This window comes from Cuculus canorus, chromosome 4, assembly GCF_017976375.1.
Source record: "Cuculus canorus isolate bCucCan1 chromosome 4, bCucCan1.pri, whole genome shotgun sequence".
Classification (NCBI taxonomy): domain Eukaryota; kingdom Metazoa; phylum Chordata; class Aves; order Cuculiformes; family Cuculidae; genus Cuculus; species Cuculus canorus.
In genome coordinates this window covers 57883912-57907438 of record NC_071404.1, presented here as the reverse complement: position 1 = coordinate 57907438, position 23527 = coordinate 57883912, and the positions used below count along the sequence as shown (strand labels likewise).

At 39.0% G+C, this 23527-nt stretch overlaps 1 protein-coding gene across 1 annotated transcript in view; it reads right to left on the bottom strand.

The window, feature by feature from the left end:
- Positions 1-20777, bottom strand: part of UBA6 (ubiquitin like modifier activating enzyme 6) — a 28302-nt gene extending 7525 nt beyond the window's left edge. The window contains exons 1-26 of the mRNA XM_009567049.2: positions 20719-20777; positions 19257-19351; positions 18429-18457; positions 17628-17722; positions 16956-17067; positions 15800-15880; positions 15137-15259; positions 12953-13076; positions 11713-11816; positions 10862-10924; positions 9736-9812; positions 9000-9066; positions 8453-8596; positions 7729-7796; positions 7363-7441; positions 7076-7156; positions 6632-6709; positions 5155-5336; positions 4461-4566; positions 3456-3545; positions 3267-3347; positions 2554-2682; positions 1582-1633; positions 1413-1476; positions 819-888; positions 75-146 (exon numbers count right to left, since the gene is read on the bottom strand). Of these exons, the coding sequence (XP_009565344.1) occupies positions 75-146; positions 819-888; positions 1413-1476; positions 1582-1633; positions 2554-2682; positions 3267-3347; positions 3456-3545; positions 4461-4566; positions 5155-5336; positions 6632-6709; positions 7076-7156; positions 7363-7441; positions 7729-7796; positions 8453-8596; positions 9000-9066; positions 9736-9812; positions 10862-10924; positions 11713-11816; positions 12953-13076; positions 15137-15259; positions 15800-15880; positions 16956-17067; positions 17628-17722; positions 18429-18457; positions 19257-19351; positions 20719-20759 (2307 nt within the window). The 5' untranslated portion in view covers positions 20760-20777. The remainder of the gene's footprint in view (positions 1-74; positions 147-818; positions 889-1412; positions 1477-1581; positions 1634-2553; positions 2683-3266; positions 3348-3455; positions 3546-4460; positions 4567-5154; positions 5337-6631; positions 6710-7075; positions 7157-7362; positions 7442-7728; positions 7797-8452; positions 8597-8999; positions 9067-9735; positions 9813-10861; positions 10925-11712; positions 11817-12952; positions 13077-15136; positions 15260-15799; positions 15881-16955; positions 17068-17627; positions 17723-18428; positions 18458-19256; positions 19352-20718) is intronic.
- Positions 20778-23527: the final 2750 nt, after the last annotated feature.

The following is a 23527-nucleotide window of genomic DNA, read 5'->3' as shown; positions in this document are numbered from 1 at the left end:
TGCAAAAAGTAGTTGGAGAGGTAGGACACTGCTTGTGGATTTTTTTTTTCCTTTAAACTAAATATCACACTTACTTTGTTTGAAGGTCTGAACTCTGGTACCTTCACAGCTGAAACAATCTTCCAGATGGTTTCCTCTGACAAATCCTGTTATAGGTTTTAAGAAAAACAACTTAAATTCACATCAACTCAAAAAGGCACCTACAGGAGCATTTCGAAGAGTACCAAAACAAAAAAAATCACACAAATATTCAATGACATTTCAGTGAAACGTCATCAGTGAAACACCAAGTGATGTTAGTGATGTTTCAGTTGCCACAGTGAACCAGAGTGGCGTGAAATGCCTAGCACTTGAAAACTGAACAGAACTGAAAACATGATTTAGAGGAAGATCCAATTAGATAGGAAAAAGGGTAACAAGAAAAGCAAAAGGATGAGCAATACAGGGGCTACAAATAGTAAAAAAATAAAACTCCCAGACCATAGCTTAATTAAACTTAATCAAAACAAATGCCTTAAAGATATCTTCTTTCAGTTCAGTTATTATCTTGCACATGAAACAGGTCCATCAAAATAAGAATTCCTGAGTTCAGTGCTTACTGCATACACCCAATACACTAGTCATTTCTTCTCCAGGTTGGGAATTTATAAAAAGACAACTAAATGTAAGCAGTTGCTGAACAGCCAGTGCTGAAGGATGGATTACTTAGAGAATCACTTTAATCAGTTCTTGGAAAGAATTGGCAACTGGACATTGGGCCAAAACTGAACACATATATCCAATTTATGTGATAGAGACAGTTAAAATATAGGGACTACCTTTTCTGTGAAAGGAACACAGTACACCGTTGCAAAGAGCTTTGCTGAGCTCACAATGAAACCATAGTGCCTGAAGAAAAGAGGAAGGTAATTATTTTTGTTTGATTGTTTTTTACTTCAGTTGCTCAAAGGTTTGCAATCACATTCAACAATGTCTTGAAAACGCACACAGAGAAACTAAATTTCCACCCTTCAGTGCACACAGTACAAAGAGAGATGACAGACTTCGAAGGTCTCGGAAGTCTTCCCCAAAACTAAGCAAACTTTGATGAGTGATGAGTCATTTAATGAAAATACATTTCCTTAACCTCTGCCATCAAGAAAACAACTACGCTCACATGACATCAGTATAATAAACTTCACCTCAGAAATACTTTGATATTTGCTATGACCTCAGTTTTCACATCAGTGAAAGTTAAATTACTGCAGTGAAAGTATGAGACAACTCACTGAACTCCCTGCAGCGTAAGACTATGCCCTAGTACCTATCAAATACCAGTTCAGCGCCTGGTGCTCTAAAGGCTTGCACTTCCCTGCTGCAGCATGAGTTTTAAAGGAATCTATAAAACACATCAGTGGCAGCACCATACTTACAAAGGATCATTAAATTCAAACTTCACTGGGAAAGGTGGCCTCTTTGGTGACTGCCAAAACAAACCTGGTAAGAAGACAGACTTAAGATGAAATCCTAAGGAATCTAGAACAGCAACATATGAGGTACAGTGTGAATTCACAGCAGGCACAAAGGGGCCGTTGTACTTACTTCCATCTTTTAATCGTGTATCAAGCGGAAATGAATGAAGGAGCTGAAGAGCCTAGAGGAAAAGTCAGAGTAGCTTTTGTAATTTATCACATACAGATTAGTATGACCACACTAAATCAAGTCTTGTTTTTAGTAATGATGTGAAATCTTGATAGAGCTTTTAAGACACTCCAATACAAAGTTTTAAGCAATTTAAAGAGCTAAAAAAATCTAAGATGCCTGTGTCAAGATGGAAAGCTTAAAGAAATATAATTAACACTAGACAGAGTGACTTGCCCATTCATTCACAGGACAAAGACGACAATGTTACTTCATCCGAAGTCCAACCAAGACACTCAATCCAACAAACAAAGCATTCCTCCCCACCCTGTTGTCACTTTAGGATTCTTGCATACTGATTCACAACTGGGAATGCAATGTTTTCTCAATGTGACAGCTACCACCAGGGCTCCCATAAGCACAGATATGATATGTTCATTAATGCACAACATCATGATAACATCTTTCCTACAAGATTAGACACACACACACTTTAAGTAACACTGTCAACCAGATTCTCAGAATGACTGGCTCTTATTTCTTTCCTTTGACACATTTGAGAAAACCAGGGATATGAACATGAGTTCAGTAACAAAAGTTTAGTGGGGGAAACCAAAAGCCCCTGTCCTTTAGTAAAAGACATCTGATAATCCTGCTGCTCTGAAAGAACACAATACCTAGTCAGCTGGAAAAGTGCCAAGAAAACTGCATGGAAACTCCTGAACTGAGATAGTACAAGTTAATAAACCAGATTTAAAAGCGCTACCGTAGGAAGAGGAAGGAATGCAGCACTCTTTAACGTTTCAAGTATGGATTGTTATTTATGAAGAGATGAAAGTGAGTGCAAAGACTTGGAAACCTAGTTACCAGAGCTACCAAGTTTTCCAAAACCTTTATTAGTCTAGTGCCACTCTATTTCCAGGTCTCACCTACCTTATGGCTAAAATACTTCTCAAATTTTACTCTTGCCAGTTCTACACATTGAGTCCAACTTCGGGGTCTTCTGCTGAGTGTTTTAATAACATGAAAACAACCTTCTAAGCTCTCGCCTGATTTTATTCTCTAGATAGAGAAGGAAACATGAAAATGTTAAAACAGACAAGATTCCTCCCAATGCTGTGAAACAATAAACACAATAGTACTAAATTATAGGCAAAAGGAAACAAAGGGTCACTTTGTGAAATATTATCCTTTATGTTACCCTCTCCACTGAGTTCTTCCCCAGGTGCTGTGGTACTTATTTTCACCCAGCCTTATTTATCATAGGCCATTATAGATTCACAAGAAAAGATATTAAGCAATTGAGTCTAACTTATCATACAGCTGTATCCACTTGAAACCAAGTCTTCTCTTCGTTCTTCCCAGTTGGTTGCACATCGGGGAGATGTTTGCTATACACTGGCTAGCAGCTCCTCAGTTTTTTGGTTATTTCTACATCATGTACACAGCACACGAGCTAGAGAAGCAGCCCTCAATTATGAGACACACCAAAAATACTGCTTCCATGAAAGACCAACTAATGACTTGGCCAAAGAAATCTTCAGGTTTTCTGAATGAAGTCAGAAAATAACCCAAATTTCACTGAACTTAAATAGAAAAAAAAACCCCATAAAGCATTAGTTTATACCCTGGCAACATTCTCCTACCTGTAAAACTTCTTCTGCAGATGGATAGGTTTGCCAGAATTTGTTAAACAACGAAGGCTTGTGAGAAAATGAACTTTCAAACTAGAAAATGAAAGAACAAATATAGCATTTTGAAAGAAGTATATCAGATCCCCCACCTTTCCAAATACACATTAATTTAGGCTGATGCCAGAAAGCTTATTCCATTACCTTATCTCTTGCCCACTGTATCGTATGCTCAATGGCAGCCGGGAAAGACTTCAAGGTGCAAAAAGGTATTTCTTCTTCTGGTGGATCCCGCTGTAATCAAGAAGAGTTGCGTGTAAACGCAGGCTTATGAAAGTTTATTGCTAATAACAGCACCAAATGTTTCTAGACTACAGAAGTTTAAAACCCCCACTGTTATAAAATACAAAGTGGTTTATTTATGCTTAGAATATAATTTGTTTTATGAAACACTAACATATCAATTGCTTTTTATGAAGAATAGTCTCAACTCAACACTGGAAAGTGAAGCTGAGCTTTGAAACACAACAGAAGAAATTGCCAGACAGCTCTTCCAAGTTGTGCAGTTCATATTCATACACACTTTCAACATGGCCACTTTCACTCAAGGCCAGAAACACTTCATTCTTTACAGACCCTGTAAACGGATTTTCACAAGGACTTGAACAGAGGGATACTGCAAGAATGCGAAGGTTCATTTTCCCCTTTCCCATTCAAACAGAACTGTTGGGTTAGCTTGTAAAAACTAGCAGACTAATTCCTGCTACAGAGGCTTGGCTTTCTCATATCTGCCTGTGGAGGTGATACCCACCAAGAACAGAATAAGCAGGCAGAAAACAGTTCTAAAGAAACCTTCGCAAAAATCAGTTTACAATGCTATTGTGGGACTAGACTCTGAATAACAAGGGAGTTTAAGGCAAAAAAAAAAAAAAGTCAGTTCCCTGGAAATGCTTGTGTTTCATGATTCATGTAGTAGATCCTCTTAATTATTGGCCTATGTGTAATCATCAGCTATGCAGCAGACATGATGTCTCCAGTCTGCTCAAATTTTATTTCCTGTGAGTTTTTCTTCAGAAATCAAGGAAGTAATTATTTCCTAAAATTACTCAAATAGGTCACTTATTTTAGATAGATACAGAAATGCTTAAAGAATTAGGGGGCAGTAAGAGACTAGTTAAAAAAGGGAAGCAATGATCTTGAAACACTTACATGACTATTATAGGACTCTGTCAGATGGGGCACAATAACTTCTGTGTGTCCTTTCGTTCCCATAGTTCCAGAGTCTATAAGAGGACGCAGGTTTGCTACACAACGACTAACATGGAAAGACACAGGCTATCAGAACACAGTGTAATCACTACACTCTTGCCTCGCAGACATTACTGGAGTTATACTCCAGAATTGACACTAGGCACTTTCAGAAGAGCAGAAAGCTTACACCAAACTCAGGGAAAAAAGGGAATAAAAGAAGAGCTATTTCAACCTAGATCAGGATCAGTAAATCTCAGCCTATCTGGATTAGAAGCATTAGTGATTCTTTATACATGTAAACATGCTTATTTATAAATTTAAACACATATTGTTACGCATAAGTAATTCAACCCTAAGACTGCCACAGTGCTCTCCCTTTCATCAGACCCTGACAGCTATTCATTTCCAAGAACTCACTCCAAGGATCCCTGCCATGAGAATAATAGCAGCCACACAACATCAGAGTTGGTTTCCACCACGAGTATAAGCCCCTTCCTCCCCTCAGCCAGAATCCCTATAAAGCAGCAAGACAGATCTGAGCAATTAGTTATCAGGTCTTATAAGCAGTTGCAGATCAGGAAGATTAAGAATAGAAAAGCAGAGTTCACATAAGAATATGGAAAACAGTCTTCGCTTCCTTTCCACAGCCTACCTATCAATGTATCTCCTTGCCTCAACATTGTCCAAAGCGGTCACAATCACATCTTGCTTGGTAAAGAATTCATCGCTGTAAGTGTTCTCAGTGGCTGGACAAACTTTATTAATATATGAGTCAATCTTTAAGCAAGGATTGATGTTCCGAGTTGCTTCTGCTGCAGTATAGCTTTTAGGTTTCTGAAAGTACAAATACATATATCATCAATATTAAGATAAAAACCATCTGGGACACAGAATAAACTTCATTTGCTGATCACACAACAACTCCAAGACAGAAATGTTAGTGTGCAAAACATACAATAAAGGAAATTTTTTAATCATATGCCTCCATCATTATTACATATCTTGATTAATCTGATTTTATTTTTAGTTTTCTTTAAAATAGTGCATCAGGGACCACAAGGTGAAAGTGCTTAAACAGTGCAGCAGAATTGTATCGAGTAACTGAAACCGATGCCACGTGCTGCCACTCAGGCTCTCAAAATGCCGTACGAAAGGAGCAGTTCATGACTGTGAGAGGATAAACCCAATAGTTATTGTGACTATGCCTATGCAGCACAGACATCAAACACCTGTGAATAATCACATTACTGCAAGGTATTCCACACAAAGCCAATTTCAGAAGCTAAACTGAAATAGAGTTCTTAACCTACCTGACACTTCAAGCCATACTACATTCAATTACCTAGGGACCAGCACTTAGAACAGCAGAACTCAAGACAGTGTGGCTTCTGAAAGCTTGCAGAGTTCACCTTCCATTTATCTATCCATCCAAAATGTAATCTGTTCCCAGATTTGCTAAACATAAACAGGAGGCAGAAAATTCAGCTGGGTTTTGGGCAGGGGAATCCCTTTTCCCCCACTGCTGTCAAGATGTGAGCCACCTTTTTTTTTTATTTTTGCTGTGTTTACAAGTACAGGGATATTCTCTCTGCTTCTAAAGAATTAAGTTTCTTTATCATGCATTTACTGAATGGACATTTTTTTTCCAAGCTATTTACCAGTTTAATGAAGACCGAATTAAGTCAAAAGATAGCAACTTTGGTCAAGTTCCATAAGCAGCAGCTCTTCTACTGAGAACACTTCTGCTAGTGTTACTTTTTGATGTTGTTTTGTTTTATTCTCCCCGAATTTCAGTGATACAGTAAAGCATTTCTGGGATATTAACCCATGGCAGCTTCTTGTGCAATACAGCATTCCACATCCACTTTGCAAGTTTAAGAGGACTCACTAGTTAAATACACCAGCACAAATTAAGATCAGACCAGCCAATTTTACTGAACTGATACTAGTGGTAAGTGGAAAGCCAACAAAGTTCTCAGTATCGTTTCAAAAGATATTGGATGTCATTTCCACCTTTAAGTCTTTTCTGGACAGAAGTACATATATTCGCATGTTCAGTTCTTGGTGGAGACACATGATAGAGAAATAGAAAAACATTACAGAAAGTTCATTGAACAAGAAAAACCTACCTGTATATGATGAGGTCGAAAAAGAAACTGTCTGTTAAGGTTGGATTTCTCTATCAAGTCTGGATCTGTAATTGTAACCTAATTCAGAAGGGAGAAAAGCATCAGCTGAAGTTAGAATTTAAATGTAATTCTGAGCGACAATCGATGAAATCTCTACAGAAACTTGTCAAAACAAAGTACTGCTGGTAGCAACCACTGTGGCTAACAGCTCTGCCTATATTGACTAAACTTTGTTTTGAAATCAAAACACAACAAGACTGCTCCAAGGTGTTCTGCTTCTAATTGCACGCTATTTCCACTCTATGCTAAGGCTATTTTACCCTCTGCACAGAGATCAACTTGAAATAAGGCTTAAACTTTTAACATTTTTTAGTAGTCCATTTATTTAATTGTTCTTTGTCACATTAGTTTTTAACAAGTGAAGTGAGATTAATGAGGACTTACCAATCCTTTGTCTTGCCCAGTACCAACACCAAGAAGTGCGAAGTTTTTTAGCATCTCACAGCCTATTGCTCCACAGCCAACCTAAAGAAGATGAGATTTTTAGAGTTAGAAACATAAGTGAAAACCATGAAGACAAGTTTAACAGGCACGTTCCATTATGATTTTGGACCTTTTACTCTGTAGTGGCACATAGCATCAGGGCTCCTTTCATTGTTTTGAAGACAGTGGATATGAGTTGTATTGACAAAGCATTTGTAAAAAGCATAACAGCGTCAAGTCATACTCACCAAGAAAACATTCAAATCATGCAGCTTCTGGCACAGAGAGTCCCCAACACAAGCCCTCAGGGCATCATACCTATCTCCTCTACACAGGCATAGGGGATAAAAACAGAAGACTAGTTATTTGCCATTTATCACGGTAGTATCATTGATACCAAACTGCACTTTGGCAAGAACTAAGTAAATCAGACCAAGTCCCCTATAATTCCTATTCCTCCCGTGCTCAAATAGGACACACATTCTGAACCCCAAACCTGTCCCTCCAGTAAAAAGCACCGAAATAACTTTAAAAGACATAGAATCTTTTCTATGTGTCTGCTTGAGATTCAGATGTGAACAGTACATAAAACAGTAGACTGTAGTGATATTTACCGTGGCAGAAATTCTTCAGAGCCCATCTTTTCTAGAGGTGTTACAATGTCTAACATATCTATATATAGCTGTCAAAAAGAAAAAAAAAGAAAAAACACTAATAAAAACCTGTGAAGAACATTCACATTATTTGCACTTAAAAAACAAAGTAAACATTTTCTATGTTCAACAGAATCTAGAAATTTAGATGCACTAAGCTTTTATTGTAACTGGATGACTATACAGTGTTAGTTTCCTATGGTTCACTTTACAATTTTAGTGGACAGTAAAAAGCACTTGGATACAGAGGAAGAAAAGGCTCACTGTAATGTGAGTCGCAAGCTTTTAACTTCTTACTGGCTTATAAACCCTCCAGATTAGACTGTGAAGTTTTAAAATCTAACTTTACTCTGACACATACCCTGAGGGACTGAAAGCACTCCTCTTATGTGCAGTAGCTTAAGCTGGCACCTGGACTATATCACACTTTTGTAGCCATGCACTGTCAGGTCAATGCTCTCCTTGCTTGTAGGAAAATGTCTGAACCTCAAGTTTTAAGTCAGTTTGGCTGTGCTTTTATTGTACCCATAGAAACATATTTTTTCCTAAATTCAGTCTCAAATCTTTCCCTTTCATCCCATTATATAAGCTTTTCAGGCTATTTTGATTGTACAGCATTTACACATAACCATAAATTTGTAACATCGCTGTCAAAGTAAAGATCCAAAACCAAAGATAGCATTACCCACTGCTGCAATGGAGAAAATTTTCCTGTTACTGCTTTCAAGACTTCCTGGCTAGCAACTCCACCCACTGCTGCAGCCAGGGGAGCCAGAAATCCCTGAGCAGTCCTACACAGCCATTTCACTACATCTCCGTTCACCTGAGGCTGAAAAATAAAGACATAATAACAACATATTTATCCATTCATTCAAGCAAATCAGTGCTTAACAGTGTCAAGGATTACTCTTCTGCAGAAGACAAATTATTTCACTCTGACTAGCAAAAACACTTCCAGCCAAGATAGATCCATTGTATACCCTGTACTCGTAATATGCACTCATATAAAACTGGATTCACACAGCCACATCAGCCTTCATGTCAGCTTAATGTTCAATTGAATTCATGCTGAAACACCGTTCTGTTTCTGCACATGGCCTTCAGAAAGCCAGCTGATCCATCTAAGGATGGATACAAAGACCAGCACAAGCATCATAAACTAAAGTATGACCTTTAGGCATATAAATAAGTACATAAAAAATTACTCATAAGGATGATTATTCCTTACTCACTTTGTTTTCCAGTGTTTCACTTATAGACGTGGCTATTTTCAGCATTTCCTCAGCATCTTGAAGACATCTAGAAACCAGGGTAGAAACAGTAATGATGGCTTAAACATTCCAGAGTCCTTCTAGAAACACAGTCAACAGAGGAAAAAGTACTGGATACAGTACAAAGAGTTTGAAAATGTATACTGGCTTTAGCAGTGAGCATTAAAGATGCACTTCTAAAGGTAGCTCAAGAGCAGAGTCTCAGTGGAGGAGCTCATGTGCAAGTTCAGTCTTAAGATTTATAGTTCATAAGTACTTCTGTCTCGTTTAACTCAAAACTATGCCCATTAAGAACTACAGCTGAAAAAAAATACAGCAGAGGAAAAATGCTTTAGAATTTTTTTCTCTTTTTATATCCGTAAGCTAGAGGATAATTCAGAAGTCACTGAAACAACCTTTCCATATTAAACCCACAAGCTGAAAAAAATGGAACTGAGAAGGACTTCTTCAAGAAGCATTTTCTGTCTAACCAGAAAGGGCACAGAAAGTGACATTGCTGTACTGGACAAGCCCCGTTACGAACTCCAAACATGCACTAGGTAACATTTTTCATCTAGAGATTTCAACTTTTCATTTCTATGCCATCTATTAGGTATGAGGTGGACAAGGTACCATGCTGCACATCACACTGTTAACTACACTAAAAGGAGAGATCTCTCTGATTCAAAGCTTAGCAAACACAAGACTGCTACATTACCCAGTGTTTGGTCTGCGACCAGCTTTCTCCTGAAAGCTGTCCAAGGCAAGCATGGCAATATGGATCTGTAAAGGTGCCTGTTAAGAAAACAATAGCTGTTGAACAGTTACGAACTTGAGAAAACTTAGGGAAACAAAAACAACTATTTGAACTGATCCGTTACCATTTCACTTCCTTGTCTCTTAACTATACCACTCCTGAAACGTTTTTAAATAGCATTAAAAAGTGAATTTGAAACACCTTACACCGATATTCTTATAAACCGGGATTATAAAGTGTTGCTTAGTAGTAAAGCAATATCCTTAACACACATTCAGCACCTACTAAGTCAAACTAAAAAGTCCCCAAGAGAATTTAGCACTGAAATTGGAAAGTGTGATAAATTTCTTTTACCTAGACATAAGCATGCATTTTATTTTGCCAAACATCAACACCAAAGCCCTGCATTAAGAATCACTGAAGTAGAAAATATGAACAGGCAAGTCAGACCTTACATTATTAAACAAAAATAAAACAAAAAAACATTAGACTAACATTTTTTTTTAGTTTTAGATTTTAATGAGCCTGAAACTTAGATGCTTTGCATGTCCATAACACCTAACTGAAATTTTGTTAGAGGCAAATACTGCTAACTTCCTCTCCAATATTAAAATTCTTTGAATAATTTTTTGGAAAAAAAAATATATATAGTTTTACAGTGTTAAATCCAATTTCCAACCAACCTACAATAACCTTTTGTGATTATCCCAACTCTGATGCTAGTATGATTTTTATCAAGCAATATCACTAAACACGGGAAAAATCATTGTGTTACTTGCAAAATTTACACTGCCGTGAATTAAAGGCTTATCAGAAACCAAGATATTAAAACAGCAGAGATGGATTAGCCATGTATTTACAGTAGACTTAGTGCAAAACACTGATAATAAGCCTCTATGATGATCTAAACCACAATGTGTGACCACACAAACTGATACCTCACTCTTACTTCTCACTTTATACTCATATTTAACTGCTACAGAAAAGAGTTAGGAAATTATATTGCTCTACACATAAAGCTGCAGATTACATTCCATGCCTTTTTAATATAAAAGCACTTACACCCAAATCCCCACGTGCTAATTACCTCAGGCTTGCTAAAATCCGCAATGAGGCATAATGGATTTGTTATTTGCTTCTCCAAACATTCCTGGAAAAATATAATTCATAACAATAATACACCCACTTAAGGACATGACACTCACAGCTACATGACCAAACAACAGTCTTCCTGGACAGACTAAGAAGCAAATATCCTTTCTTACTAGTACTGCTATTAATCTCTCCATTATTAATGACACAAAACCCCCATAAAATAAACATCTACTACAAGTTTTGTCAACCAAAAAAAGGTCAGAGAGATATTTCATACCCTAGGGGCAAGATTTATCTCTTAAACTGCTCCAAGGTCGGCTATCAGAAATTTCATAGGCAACTGGCTGTTTGCTTGTACAATTTAAACACTCTGGAAGCAGAGAAAGCTACGACTTCACAGAGACAAGATACTGAGCTGTGCATTCTCATATCAGAAGGAGTTGGTTTTAGTTTTCTAGAAGAATGTTTGAGGGCAGTTGGGATCTACTTTCTACAGGCCCAAAAAGGCACAAGGCACCATGTACCTTGCAATCCCTCTTATACAAACTCATCCCCCTGTCTCATCTTTTAGAAGAAAAGAAATCCCATATTCAATTACCTTCATGGAGTTCCCAAGAGTACAGGGATAGGCTGCCCATAATTTATTTTTTCCTCTACACTGGCAGGTAACTTTGAAGCACTCCCCATTCTTTACAGTTTAGTAAATCAGTATTGTTATTATTACCAAATAAAATTAGCGTAAACCCAAACTGCAGGTAACGAAATCATGTATTTGCTGAACTCTGCTTCCAGTGCTCAGGTCATTAATACTCCAGAACCTGGTTACATCAATCACACACTTACAAAGTAAAACATCTTGGGTGTCTTCACTTGGACAGCTATGCCACCATGTAGGTAAGGCTCCATATCTGATGTATCGCCAATGCTGAAGGAATAAGGTGATACCACTGAAAAAGAGAAGAGAATTAACAGCGACTGATAACTAAAAGTGTTACTGGACTCTACAGCTCTGTACACAACAAAGTGGGAGTTTGCCAGTGCTTCTTATGCTGTAATTTTGTAGTGTGCAACTTTGCTTTGACAGCATAAACACAGCTGATCCTCCTAACAGGATTGCCCCTCTCTGCCAGTTTCTGGGCTAAAGTATTAGTTTCACATGACCTGTTATGAAATGAGCTTTTTAAAGTGACAGCAGATTTAAATCACTCTCAGCTTTACTTACACTATGCACAGCAGTGTCCAATATAGTGCTGAGAGCAGGATTTTAGCCCTATGACTATAACAACAGGCAATCAAAAAGGGCAGTTGGAGCATTTAAGTCACATCTTTCACACCACATGGAGCAACCATTCAGAGAAATCAATAAGACAAAAATTGTTAAAACCCAGGGAAAACTGAAACTAAAAGCCGGGCCATGATTAAAAGGAAGGAAGTGAACACAGCATCAGCACTAGCAAAACAAGAAAGCCCAAAGAAAACAGACTCAACCACATCTTTCAGGGGTAGTGTTTTTGTCTCATATGACAGAATAGTTAAAAAAAACCCCAAAAACAACCTCCACCCATCCCCTCTCTCTTCTGCTCCAAACAGGCATTCAGATGCGGGAGCTGGGCAATTTCCCAGTAACCAGAAGGAAACAAGCACTATGTCTTGAGAGATGTATGGTGCAGACCAAAGCAGGGTACACATAAATCATGAGGATAATTTCAAAAGCACGCAAGTGATGCCAACACATCCTTGTAACACTTAAATTGTCACCTGAAAGACTACAAGGCAAAGGGTGACACACAACATGGTGTTAATTTACTCCAAAACCATGACAGAAGTACAGGCATTATGACACCCTCCAAAAAACAAAACAGTTTAATCCCACTGCTCCTTAAGAAGCAAGATGAGTCTGGAAAGACTTGACTAATTGGAAATGGAGTCAAGACAAAACTAGGAAGACTTTTCCACCAGAAAGCAATTATTTTGTGCAAGCTCACTGGAGGTCTGCACAACCCAATGTTCCTTTGGCTACAGTAACTAACACTACAAAAGGCCAAAAGACAAAAAACTTGCAAATGAGTCAGCAATAGTTTACCTGTTATTTGGTGGGTGGATCCATTTAAGCAGGACATGCCATTAACTTCTCGAAAGGTTAAGAACTGTCCCGTTTCAAGCCTGTGTGGATGATTTTCAAGGCAAGTGACAATACCAGGATTTGACTGAAAGTGAAAATGGCAATGTTAGCAAGGAGGAAAGTGTCTTGTGTACAGAAGCCATGCTTTATTGTGGACACATAATGTTCATTGAAACTGCAGCTTTTTAATACCTTTGGCAATACGTCAGTTCTGCCATAACAAGGAGGTAACCTACAATAACTTTTTGAGTCCTGTTATTTTCAGTTTAACGGTGTTTTCATAACACAAGCTCTCTCATTTTTACCTTTTCCAGCTCTCAGCATGTTAGTAAACTGAATTCTTAGTTCTTAGCCAGCAAATTCACTATTCTGTTGTGAAGTATCAGCAAATGTATCTCCTTTTTCCAAATCAAAAAGTAGACTATAGGTACAAAGACTTTCATTTTCACAGACATTACAAGCATACCTTGGAGATATTGTGCGTTCAGATCCAGACCAGTGCAATAAAGCGGATATCACAGTTAAGGAAGTCACATGATTTTTTTGGTTTCTCAGTGCATATAGAAGTTATATTTAAACTATACTGCAGTCTATTAAAGTGCGCAATAGCACTATGTATTAAAAAAACGATGTACTCATCTTAATTAAAAAATACTTTCTGGCTAAAAAAAGGTGCAATGATAAATGCAGTATGTGAAGCATAATAAAATGCCTGTATGGTCTTCTGAATGGTCCTTATTACTTCATGCTTCCTTTTAATCTGATCTCCTTAGGTCAGATCAGAGGACACCTCAGACTCATTCTTGAAAGTAAGGAAGCTTACAAAGCTGCATATCCTTGAATACAGGAAAGCCACAGCCTCAAGCAGATCACAAACAAACTTACACTTGCAGGAATCTTGGATGCCATCTCAACCTGTCACAGCATGTCATGCCAACCTCCCATTCACAGAGAGAGCCCCTCTGCAGTCTGAGAACAGTTCATCAAGACCTTGTGGAGCAGCTCAGGGTGGAACATAGACTTGCAAGCAAGCTTGGGCTGTAAAGTCTCTTGCCACCTCTTTCTGAGTGCCCAATATTAGGAAGATCTTGGTTAAGCAGCATAAAACATAATTACAGTGGACTATGTTCTCCGTGGCATGAAAAATGACAAATTCTCTGATTTAGGGAAAGAATGCCACCTTGACTCTGTCCACAGGACAAGAACAGCCACTTGGTAGTGGGTTTAGTATTGAGTTGTAATTCTGGTCAGTTTTACTTCAGAGAGCAGAAGCAAAATACAACTAAGTTCAATTATCAGGTTATGAATCACAGGATAAATATCCAGATATACATTCACTCTTTGACTTGGCAAGCAATCAGCACAAGCCATAAAACATAACTGCAAACAATCAAGTCATCCATTCCCTTTCAAAAGATACCAAAGAAAAGGCTACCCAAATCATCATATCATGAGCTGCACTTCAGATCAACCCCAGCTTGCTACACAACCCCTTCTAGTTTGGTTATTATTACATCTAGACTGGAGACACAAAAAACCCACGTGTTGCTGGATGATTGAGGTTATAGTCTGGACTTCCGGAGCTGAGGAAGGAACTACAGTCATTCCATTTCTAAAACAATAAAATTAAATGGACATCCTCTCTAACATTAGCAAGAATACCCACTTCTTGTTGCTTCTGCTTTGGTAGGTTAAGACAAACCCTTAAATTTCTGTTCATAACAGGCTCTCAGTTCCTTTGATCATTCCAGCAGTCCTGCAGTAATGCAGCAGTTTCTGATAAAAAAGGGCTATTTTCATTGCTATTTCAGGTCCTCCACAGAAGACAACCTATTTCCACAGTAAGGCTATGTCCTCTTCCCTCTGTATCTCCTCATTTCTTTCTCCCTCAAAAAAAGCTCCACTCAATATTGTGACATTACATTGTAAGTAATGACTATGAGGGCATTAGTATGCTCTACAATGTGAGCATGGTATGACCATTTTTAATGGAGACACAAGGCCAAAGTAACTTTGCCTCTGCTATAACGCCAATTTTCAACTGCTTCACAGGCTGCTAAGTGAAACACTCTGCTTGGTCCCATAGCCAATAACAAGTCATTCTAGGAAAAAAAATAAAGCAGCACAATGACTTCTACCCCTCACTTGTGTTATATTTGAAATGAAGATCTCCTTTGGCTCCTCTCCTGTTGTATCCAGCACTTCAAATTCATCACCGAAGTCACAAAACAAACGTGAACATATTCCATATACATCTGCACTGATGAACTACAAGAGAAAGTAAAGATCATGAATATCCCTAAAATAGCACAAGCCAAAGGAATGACCTCTCAATTTGGTCTTGGCCAAGGCTAGCACGTTTAACTTCCACAAGGGAAGCATGTCATGTGCACCCAGGCCACTGACTATACAGCACAACATTCATGACAGGCTTTGATTTCAGAACCCATACACAAAAAACAAGAATCACATCCTTAACGCAGTGAAATACTGCCATTTCTACTACTGTTACATTTGGTCTCAGCATATTGTTTCAAAACATTATTAGTTAAAAATGAGAACTATTTCTTTTTTTTTTCTTTTTTAAAGGAATGAAGCTATGGTTGTCTGGGCTGGTATCCAGATAACACCAGACACGTGCACAGAGTAGCATCATCATCCTCCTAAAACTCATACTGTTCCATCAATGTCCTAACTGCATAGAACTATGTTCCCTATAATCAGCTTTTTCCATTTCTGGACAGAACACATTGGAGGTCCAGAATGCTCACTGTACAGATTATTTGCATGTTTAATTCTTTCTGTTACCTTAATAGGTGGCTGCTGAGCATGACAGAAATCATTAATCTTCTTCTGCAACAACAGATTTACTTCAGTCAATATGACACACTGTGAACAAGAACAGAAATAAATTTAACACCAAAAGCAATCAACATCTTCAGGCTACGGAAAAGGCAACACTAACAGTAAGTGACTCAGGTGACCCGATTCCTTTCCTGGACACAAAACAGAGAAAGCATCCTCGAGTCTGTTTTCTCACTACACAGTAGAACAGATGGGTTACTGCTCCACAAGTTTTGAAAACAAGACGAGCAAGAGCATGAACAGCAAATTCTTACTCTTATTTTTTTTAATTACTGCAGCTGTGAAACATAAAACCCAATTAGAATACTTACCAAAAAAGTTATTGATAATCTCAGAGAAAATATAGATCTTGAATTTTAATCTTAAAGTTAGCAAAACAAATACAAATGACAGTCATCAGTGCCTGCCAAGAAGTATATACAAGCTTCAAGTACTGGCGCTCACTAAATTGCATACAACTTCTGCAAGCATTCTTCTAAATTTTATGATAATACTGGGTTACAAAGCATACGCACAGTGTTCAGTTATACACGGCTTATTATAGCTGGGACATTCAGAAACCTGGGTATAACCAACAGCCACACAGTAAAAGTTCCCAACTCAGACTGAGCCATACACACAGGCGGGAGACAGCTGACTGAACAATTGATAACATCCTCATTCCACCACAGAGGAGCTCACATTTCATTAGACACGCATAAATGATTTTTCTAACCATATAGCCCGAGTTTCTACTGCCTGGAATACAGCACATAAAATATAGGTAGAACATTTGTGGTATATAGCTGCGAAAAAGTCAGTTTCACCCTTGAACAACAACAACAGAAAACTTGTATTTCAATCTTACTTAGCTAATTATGGAATTTACTATGACAGTAAAAAGCGTCATAAGAAAGTGCTAGGAACCCAGAATCACTATTTCAGCCATGAGAAAAACATGCACGACCATTTCATTAATTCAAATATAAGACCTACTTCTTTCATCATCTCAAAACGTACTTTAAAAGTTTGTTTTAATTTTATTTAACTTATATAAAAAAAAATCCAGGTGTTCGCTCTTAGCAAAATACCACATACAACTTCTTTAAGGGTGACATACCTGGTACTGCTTTAGAAAAGACAGATCTGTCGTTTCATCTAGTGGCACAGTTGATGCAGCTACATGGACATATGGATTGAGTTCTGCAATACGATGAAGTGTGGCCTCAGCCCTGAAAGAACAGCAAATTTGAAGTTTTTCATGCATCTACAAATTGGTATGTTCAAATTGGTATGTTCAAATTGGTATGTTCAAATTGGTATTTTCCACAGAAGTTCACGTGTCCTACAACAGTCCCTCAGAAGTCTTCTGGTAACAAGCACCAACTCAATTATTTACACTTCAGTTCCTAGCAGGTCTGAGGAAAACAGCTCTGTCCAATATACAACAGGACTCACTGATGGTCTGGCGCCATGGCTGTTTTCTACTCTCACATGGATGGCTGAGAAAGCCCAAGGAAGAAATGCACCCTTCCCCACTATTAAGTTTATGTTACAAGCACCCAACCGCAAGAAGTGAGATGTTTGACTGAGACAGAAACCCAGTCCCAACTTTGAATTCCCCCAATATCTATGGGGACACTGCACTCAAAGCCAGTAACTTCAGAGAAGGGGTTTAAGAAGCATTTGATACGTATTAGCAGCTCTGAGGATGAACTGTTTTTTCTGCCATTGATGAAACTGTTACTACTAGTAAAGTTCAGTCCTCCCTCATTCCAAAGACTTCACTAACCTGTTCCTTTGACTGGTAATATCATCTTCATGGATGAAAAAGTTGGTCCCCAAATCCCATTTTGTGCACTGCTTGGTGTCATGAACTGTAAGAGCCTAAGAAAGTACAGCAAAAAGCACTTACTGGAAGAAGTGTGCATGGTCATAGCACCCAAAAGGATGACGTAAGCCCCACATAAAACGCTGTAGGACTAGCACTGCAGAAGGCTTAGTTGTACCACTGTCTGAGAGAAGTGCATCTGCAATATGCATTTTATTAGGCGTTTTCTTCCCATCCTGCAGTGATGAGAGCATTTAAATACTGAGGATGATTTTTGCCACACTGCGATTTAGAGGCAATTGACATCTGTAAATTAATGGACTTCTGAAGTTAGAAACAAGGTTTTTTTCTGATTGGAAGCAAATTTTAAAAGGCTTCTCTAATAAAATTCATCCTGGCAGTACAAAAGCAGTCGTTAGATTAAACCACCAAACCATTCTAATAGCTACACAAAAGGATTCTGACAGATGACTGGATAGGATAATATATTTTGAATAGTTTGGCTTTTGAGTTCATACCATCCAGGAGAGGCCACTTTGTACAAAAGGACTCCATGTCTGATCAGCATCTGGCTAAACTATTACAGGAGGTATATCAGAGTGCAGTGGACATTAATGTGAGACTCAGTACTTATACGTACTTAGTCCTTCTACTGAAGGACAGTTTCATAAACTTAAGATTAAAATACCACTTAGCTAGTGGTATTGTTCCTTCTTCTCCTGCTCACCCATGAATACCAAAGAACAAAAATGTTTTACATACCTTTACCCCAGCCAGAATTATATTTTTGGCTGAAAAAAAAAACAGAAAGAGAGAGGGACTATTGCACATTTCTTGCAAGTTTGTAAAAGAATAGTTATGTGGGTGGACAATAACAGTATGTCATTGCTAAGAATTTCACAGCTTAAGGGTGTATCCTCTTTTACATTTGACTTAAGCATTTTACAGCACCACTGAAAGCAGAGTATCAACAGCAAGGTTAAAGAATCTCTCTATATTTGTCAGCTGTTCATCCCAAAAGTGTCATTATAGAGACACTAAGGACAAACTGCAAAACCCCATGAGTCTGACCAGGAATCTGGTGCAAGGTAGAATTAAAGGCAACTGAAAGGGTAATATCCCAGGTAAGAACCAGCCAGGACAAGTCTTGCTCATAAAGAGCAAGGGAAATTATTAAGGACATTCTTCCACCAGAGCACTTATTACATTTTCCATCAAATTGCATCTGTTCTCCAACCTCCCCACTTCCTACCTGGAGATAATTCAAGCTACAGCTGCTCCTGTATTACATTCATTGATATTGATGCCTAATGGAATAACTTGGATTAGCTATCTTCAGACTTCACTCAAGACACAAGATTCTGGGTAAAGCGACCTGGCCCATGGAAGAACATTTTAAAGTAAAATTTGAAAAGGTGTTTCAGAAAAAACTTAGAGAAAAGTCCAGCATCTTTCCTGCACCTGCTACCGTACTCATACGCATCACGCACATATAAAGTCACTCAGATACTTCAGACATGCTTACAACATCTAAAATAAACTTTACAAGTTGTGTCTTGCGTCTGCTTAAATAAATGTTACCTAACTTACCAATCTCCACACCAAGACCACCTATACCACTCAGGAACACATGGGACTGAGCCATCTTCTGCATTGCCGTGTCTCCAAGAACATACCTCTGGCGACTAGAGCAAAGATAAATTCAGATCAAAACAAGATACAAATAAAGTCAAAAGCATGTGAAAGCAAGTAAACAATTCCCAGTCATTTCCAATGAAGTCGAAATATTTTCTGTTATTCTATCGTCCTCATCATTTTCTAATCTGTAATACCAAGTTCTACAGATAAGCGTGCCCTGCCATCCTATTTACCAGCCGTCCATTCAACAAGCAATGAAGGACATAACGCACACGTATTCAAACTGTATAGTGCTTTAGGAAATAAATATGTATCAAATGTAATATTTGTACTGAGAATCAAAATTGTGAAATGCATTTAGTATAGAACTTTTCAGTACCAGTTTTTAGAGAAAAGAAATAATTTTTATTTTAAATCAGTGTAAAACCTATTCAGGATAGCACGCTTTTGGAAGTAAATAATACAAGCGAACCAAAGAATTTCTTTGTTACCAGAACTCCTCAAACCAGAGGGTGCAGCACCTTTTGTAGTCAGATCCTGAGCTCTGAAAGACTCTTAAGCTTCCAACTCTTCAACTAAAATTAAATCATTTTAAATACCACCTTTCCACGAAGGAAAAGCACAACATTCATAAGACTAGTGCAACAAAAGTAAAATGACACATACAACACAGGAAGCATTGCCATTTGTTCCAGCACAGGCTCTCCAAACTACTGCCATGCCCAGTGATCTCAAGCAACTTCCAGATAACAAAATAATAATAACAACAACAATCATCTACCAAAAGCCCTAAAACCCAGCACCCTGGAAGTCTGCAGGATAACGGACATACTGATGACATTTATGAAAACTGAGAAGTATGGCAAAGACTGAGGAATAAATGAAATTATGAAGGACATAAATTACACAATGCTGAAAAGAAAGGTTACAATAAGGCAGTGAAAGAAGACAAGAAACAAGAGAGGAATATCTACTTTGTCAAATGGGAAACAATTTAAAGGCAGATCAAAAATCCATACTACAAATAGAAATATTCCTGTTTTCCAAAAAAACCACATTATTGATACTGCTGGAACTTTGTACATAAGTAAATAATATTTACCTATGCTTTTTACTGGTCAAATACTAATATTGGTCAGAAAACACCTGTTATGAAACCAATAAAGGAAAAGTTTTACAGAAAGATGGATTGTATCTTCAATTCAACCAGATCCAACCACTAACTTCACTAGAAAGTGAGTTTCATTTGCGGAACACTCTGTGTTTTTCTGCCTTACAAAAGGAGGGACACGGCAGCCCAAGTACACACACCTTTACCTAACTAGCAGTACATAGCATTATCAAGCCTTGTCTTTCACTTCACTACATGTGTCACTGAAAACTCAAGAGGAACACTTAAAAATCAGATATTTACCTATACAAAGCATCATCAATTTCCATAGAGTCTGCTGCCATGATGCAATGTGATTTGTTTACACTAGAAGGGTTACAAAAAGAAAGAACGTGATTAGGTTGGATGCAATTTCACAGTTGCCCCCTGCTTCCCACCCCACCTAATTCTTCAACAGGGCAGAAAATCACAAAAAGTGGTGTTACATAGGAATCACTCTGAATGTTAAGCAGCCTACACAATACTGCAACAGCTAAGTAATTAAAACACAAGGAGGCCAGAGATTAAACCTTCAACACACAATTTCAAAATACTACTGATTTCTCCACTGACAAGATGTAAGACTTCTTGTATTTGCTACAGTTAGATTTACTAAAAGTACAATTGCATTTTATATTAACAGCTCCAAGCTGTTTAACTTGCATCTATGCGACTGGTGCTTTTTTATTAAGAGAAGACAGAAGATTCCTGACTGACTAGGAATAATTCTTTACGCTGCATTACTTCTATGTTAATTGAAAGTCCTTAGGAAACAAGTTACCACTTTAACTAACTGAAGAAATCAATACACAAAAATCTGAATTAATGTAACATTTAAGTAGGACATAAAGTTAAACACTTCAATAGGATTTTAAGAAAAACCATAATTTGTGCTATTAAGGCCTTCAGTCATTAGCAAAGACTTTTTCCTCGTTAAGTTATCTTAGTGATAACTGAGCACTAGGATTAGGAACAAATTGCCACTGGGCTTGCTTTAGTTATGCAGGTTGGAAGTCGGTGCTTCCAGGACCTGGTAAGTGACTGCCACCAAATACAGGACAAGCAAAGAAGACCCAGTGTTTGACCCAGAACATCAGTTTCCATCACTACTAGGAAGGTACACATCTCCACTCCCTACCACTCCCTACCATCTGCTTTGGAAACTAGCCATGGCTGACCACCCCTTCCCATAAGGGATTGAAAAGTAAAGGCTCAGATGTACTAAGGACTTCTCTCTGAGAGCAGATACACCTTAAAACAGCTTTCAGGGCAATACTGCCCAAAGGCTAATTCCCATTTACTGTTCAGGTGGTTTTGGCAAGCATGTTAAAATTTCTTAAGTGCATCACCTTCAGCCTGTCATAACTTGGAGACTATAACATTCTGACCTGAAATGCGTCCTTTTGATTTTTTAGGCTGAATTTAAGAGGGCTGAAGTAGTGTAGGAAGGGACAGTTGCACTGAAAGCAGGCCACAAATCTAACCAGTTAAGGTCTGCCACAGTGTGGATACTAACTCCTACATGTAAGCTAGCACATAAGACAGTCAACATGAGAGGCCTCCACCATGATCTACATCCCCAATCACTTCAGTGCAGGTCCCATGCCCTTACACAACAAGGGCTGAAGACAAGCAATGCCAATGTTAGCAGATCATCCTAGTACCCCAATCTCAAGCCAGCGAGCAACACATCTTATGGGAGAGCCAAGCACTTCAGTCCCAGCTTCGGCAAAAGCCTTCATTTCAACCACTGCCTGGTGACATGAGACTGGAAATTCCCCTCAAAGCAAGCCAGTGCCATCTCTTAACAGCCCAGAGCAACCATCCCTGAGCTATTCTGCTCCTCCATGATGACCTACCACAAACAGCACGGGCACTGTGAGACTGCCGAACATAAACAGATTGTGGTACTAAGATGGGGAAGATGATCTGCCCTCGGATAAAAACATCCAGCTTCCTCTGCTATGGCTGCCAACAGCCATCTCAGAGAGCCCTTCCTTTTGTATGCAAGGATGTGCGATCAACCCACAAAAGAACCTTGTCCCCGCATATCACATAGACCCTTCAGATAGCGGCTCTTCCAATACGCTTATCAATTCCCGGTTCTCCTTCTGCATTCAGAACTGAGCTGCTGCCTGTGTTCCCATCAGGTACAGCAAAACACCTCCTTCCAAAAGAGGACTTGGTGGTACTATTGTCAAGTGGCTGTAGAGCAAATATATCTCTGCATCCAAGTTGTATTTCTCATTTTAGTTCAACCTGTACTGAATCCTTCTCAAAGAAAGGCACATAATACAAGGAGGGTGGAACAGCCATTCTAGCATTGTGTTCTACTTTATTCCAGATGCTCAACATCTATACACTTGCCTGTTTCCTTTTACAAGCCAATGCTATCAGTTTTAATTCAGGGCTTCTATTTAACTGTGTAAGTAACGTCCTTCCTTTTTTTAAGGCTTCAGCTGCTTGTGGGACATAACCCAGGGACAAACTGGGAAGCTTACCAGAAGGACCAAGATGCTCCAAAGAGCAGTGAAGGGACAAAAGCTGTAGCAGCGGGCAGGTTTCAGCATTTCTTACCTCCAAGTCAGCTCAGGCTGAAGCAGTATTAATTCCTCACTGTTCAGGGATGGCCGGGAGGCCTGGATTCATCCCACTTCCCCAAGGTTTCCAGAAGCGGATCCCAGTCCACGCAGGCTCCCTGTTGGGCCGGCGGGGAGAGAGGGAGGATGCTCAGCCCCACTGCCCAGAGAAGGCACTGGGGAGACACGTCGGGAACCGAGACACAGCAGGAACCCAGACACAGCCCTCTGGAACCCCAACACCCGGCCCGGGGCCCGCAGAGCCACAGTGGCTGCAGCCTCCCCTCGTCCCCCCCCACCCCCTCCAACGCCCCGGGTCCCTCAGAACCAGACTAGGCTGCAGCCTCCCCTCGTCCCCGTCCCCAGCTCCCAACGCCCCGGGTCCCGCAAAGCCAGACCCAGCTACAGCCGCCCCCCCTAACCCCGATGCCCCAGGTCGCGCAGAGCCGCACCGGCTACAGCCCCTCCTGATGCCCCGAGTCCCGCAAAATCAG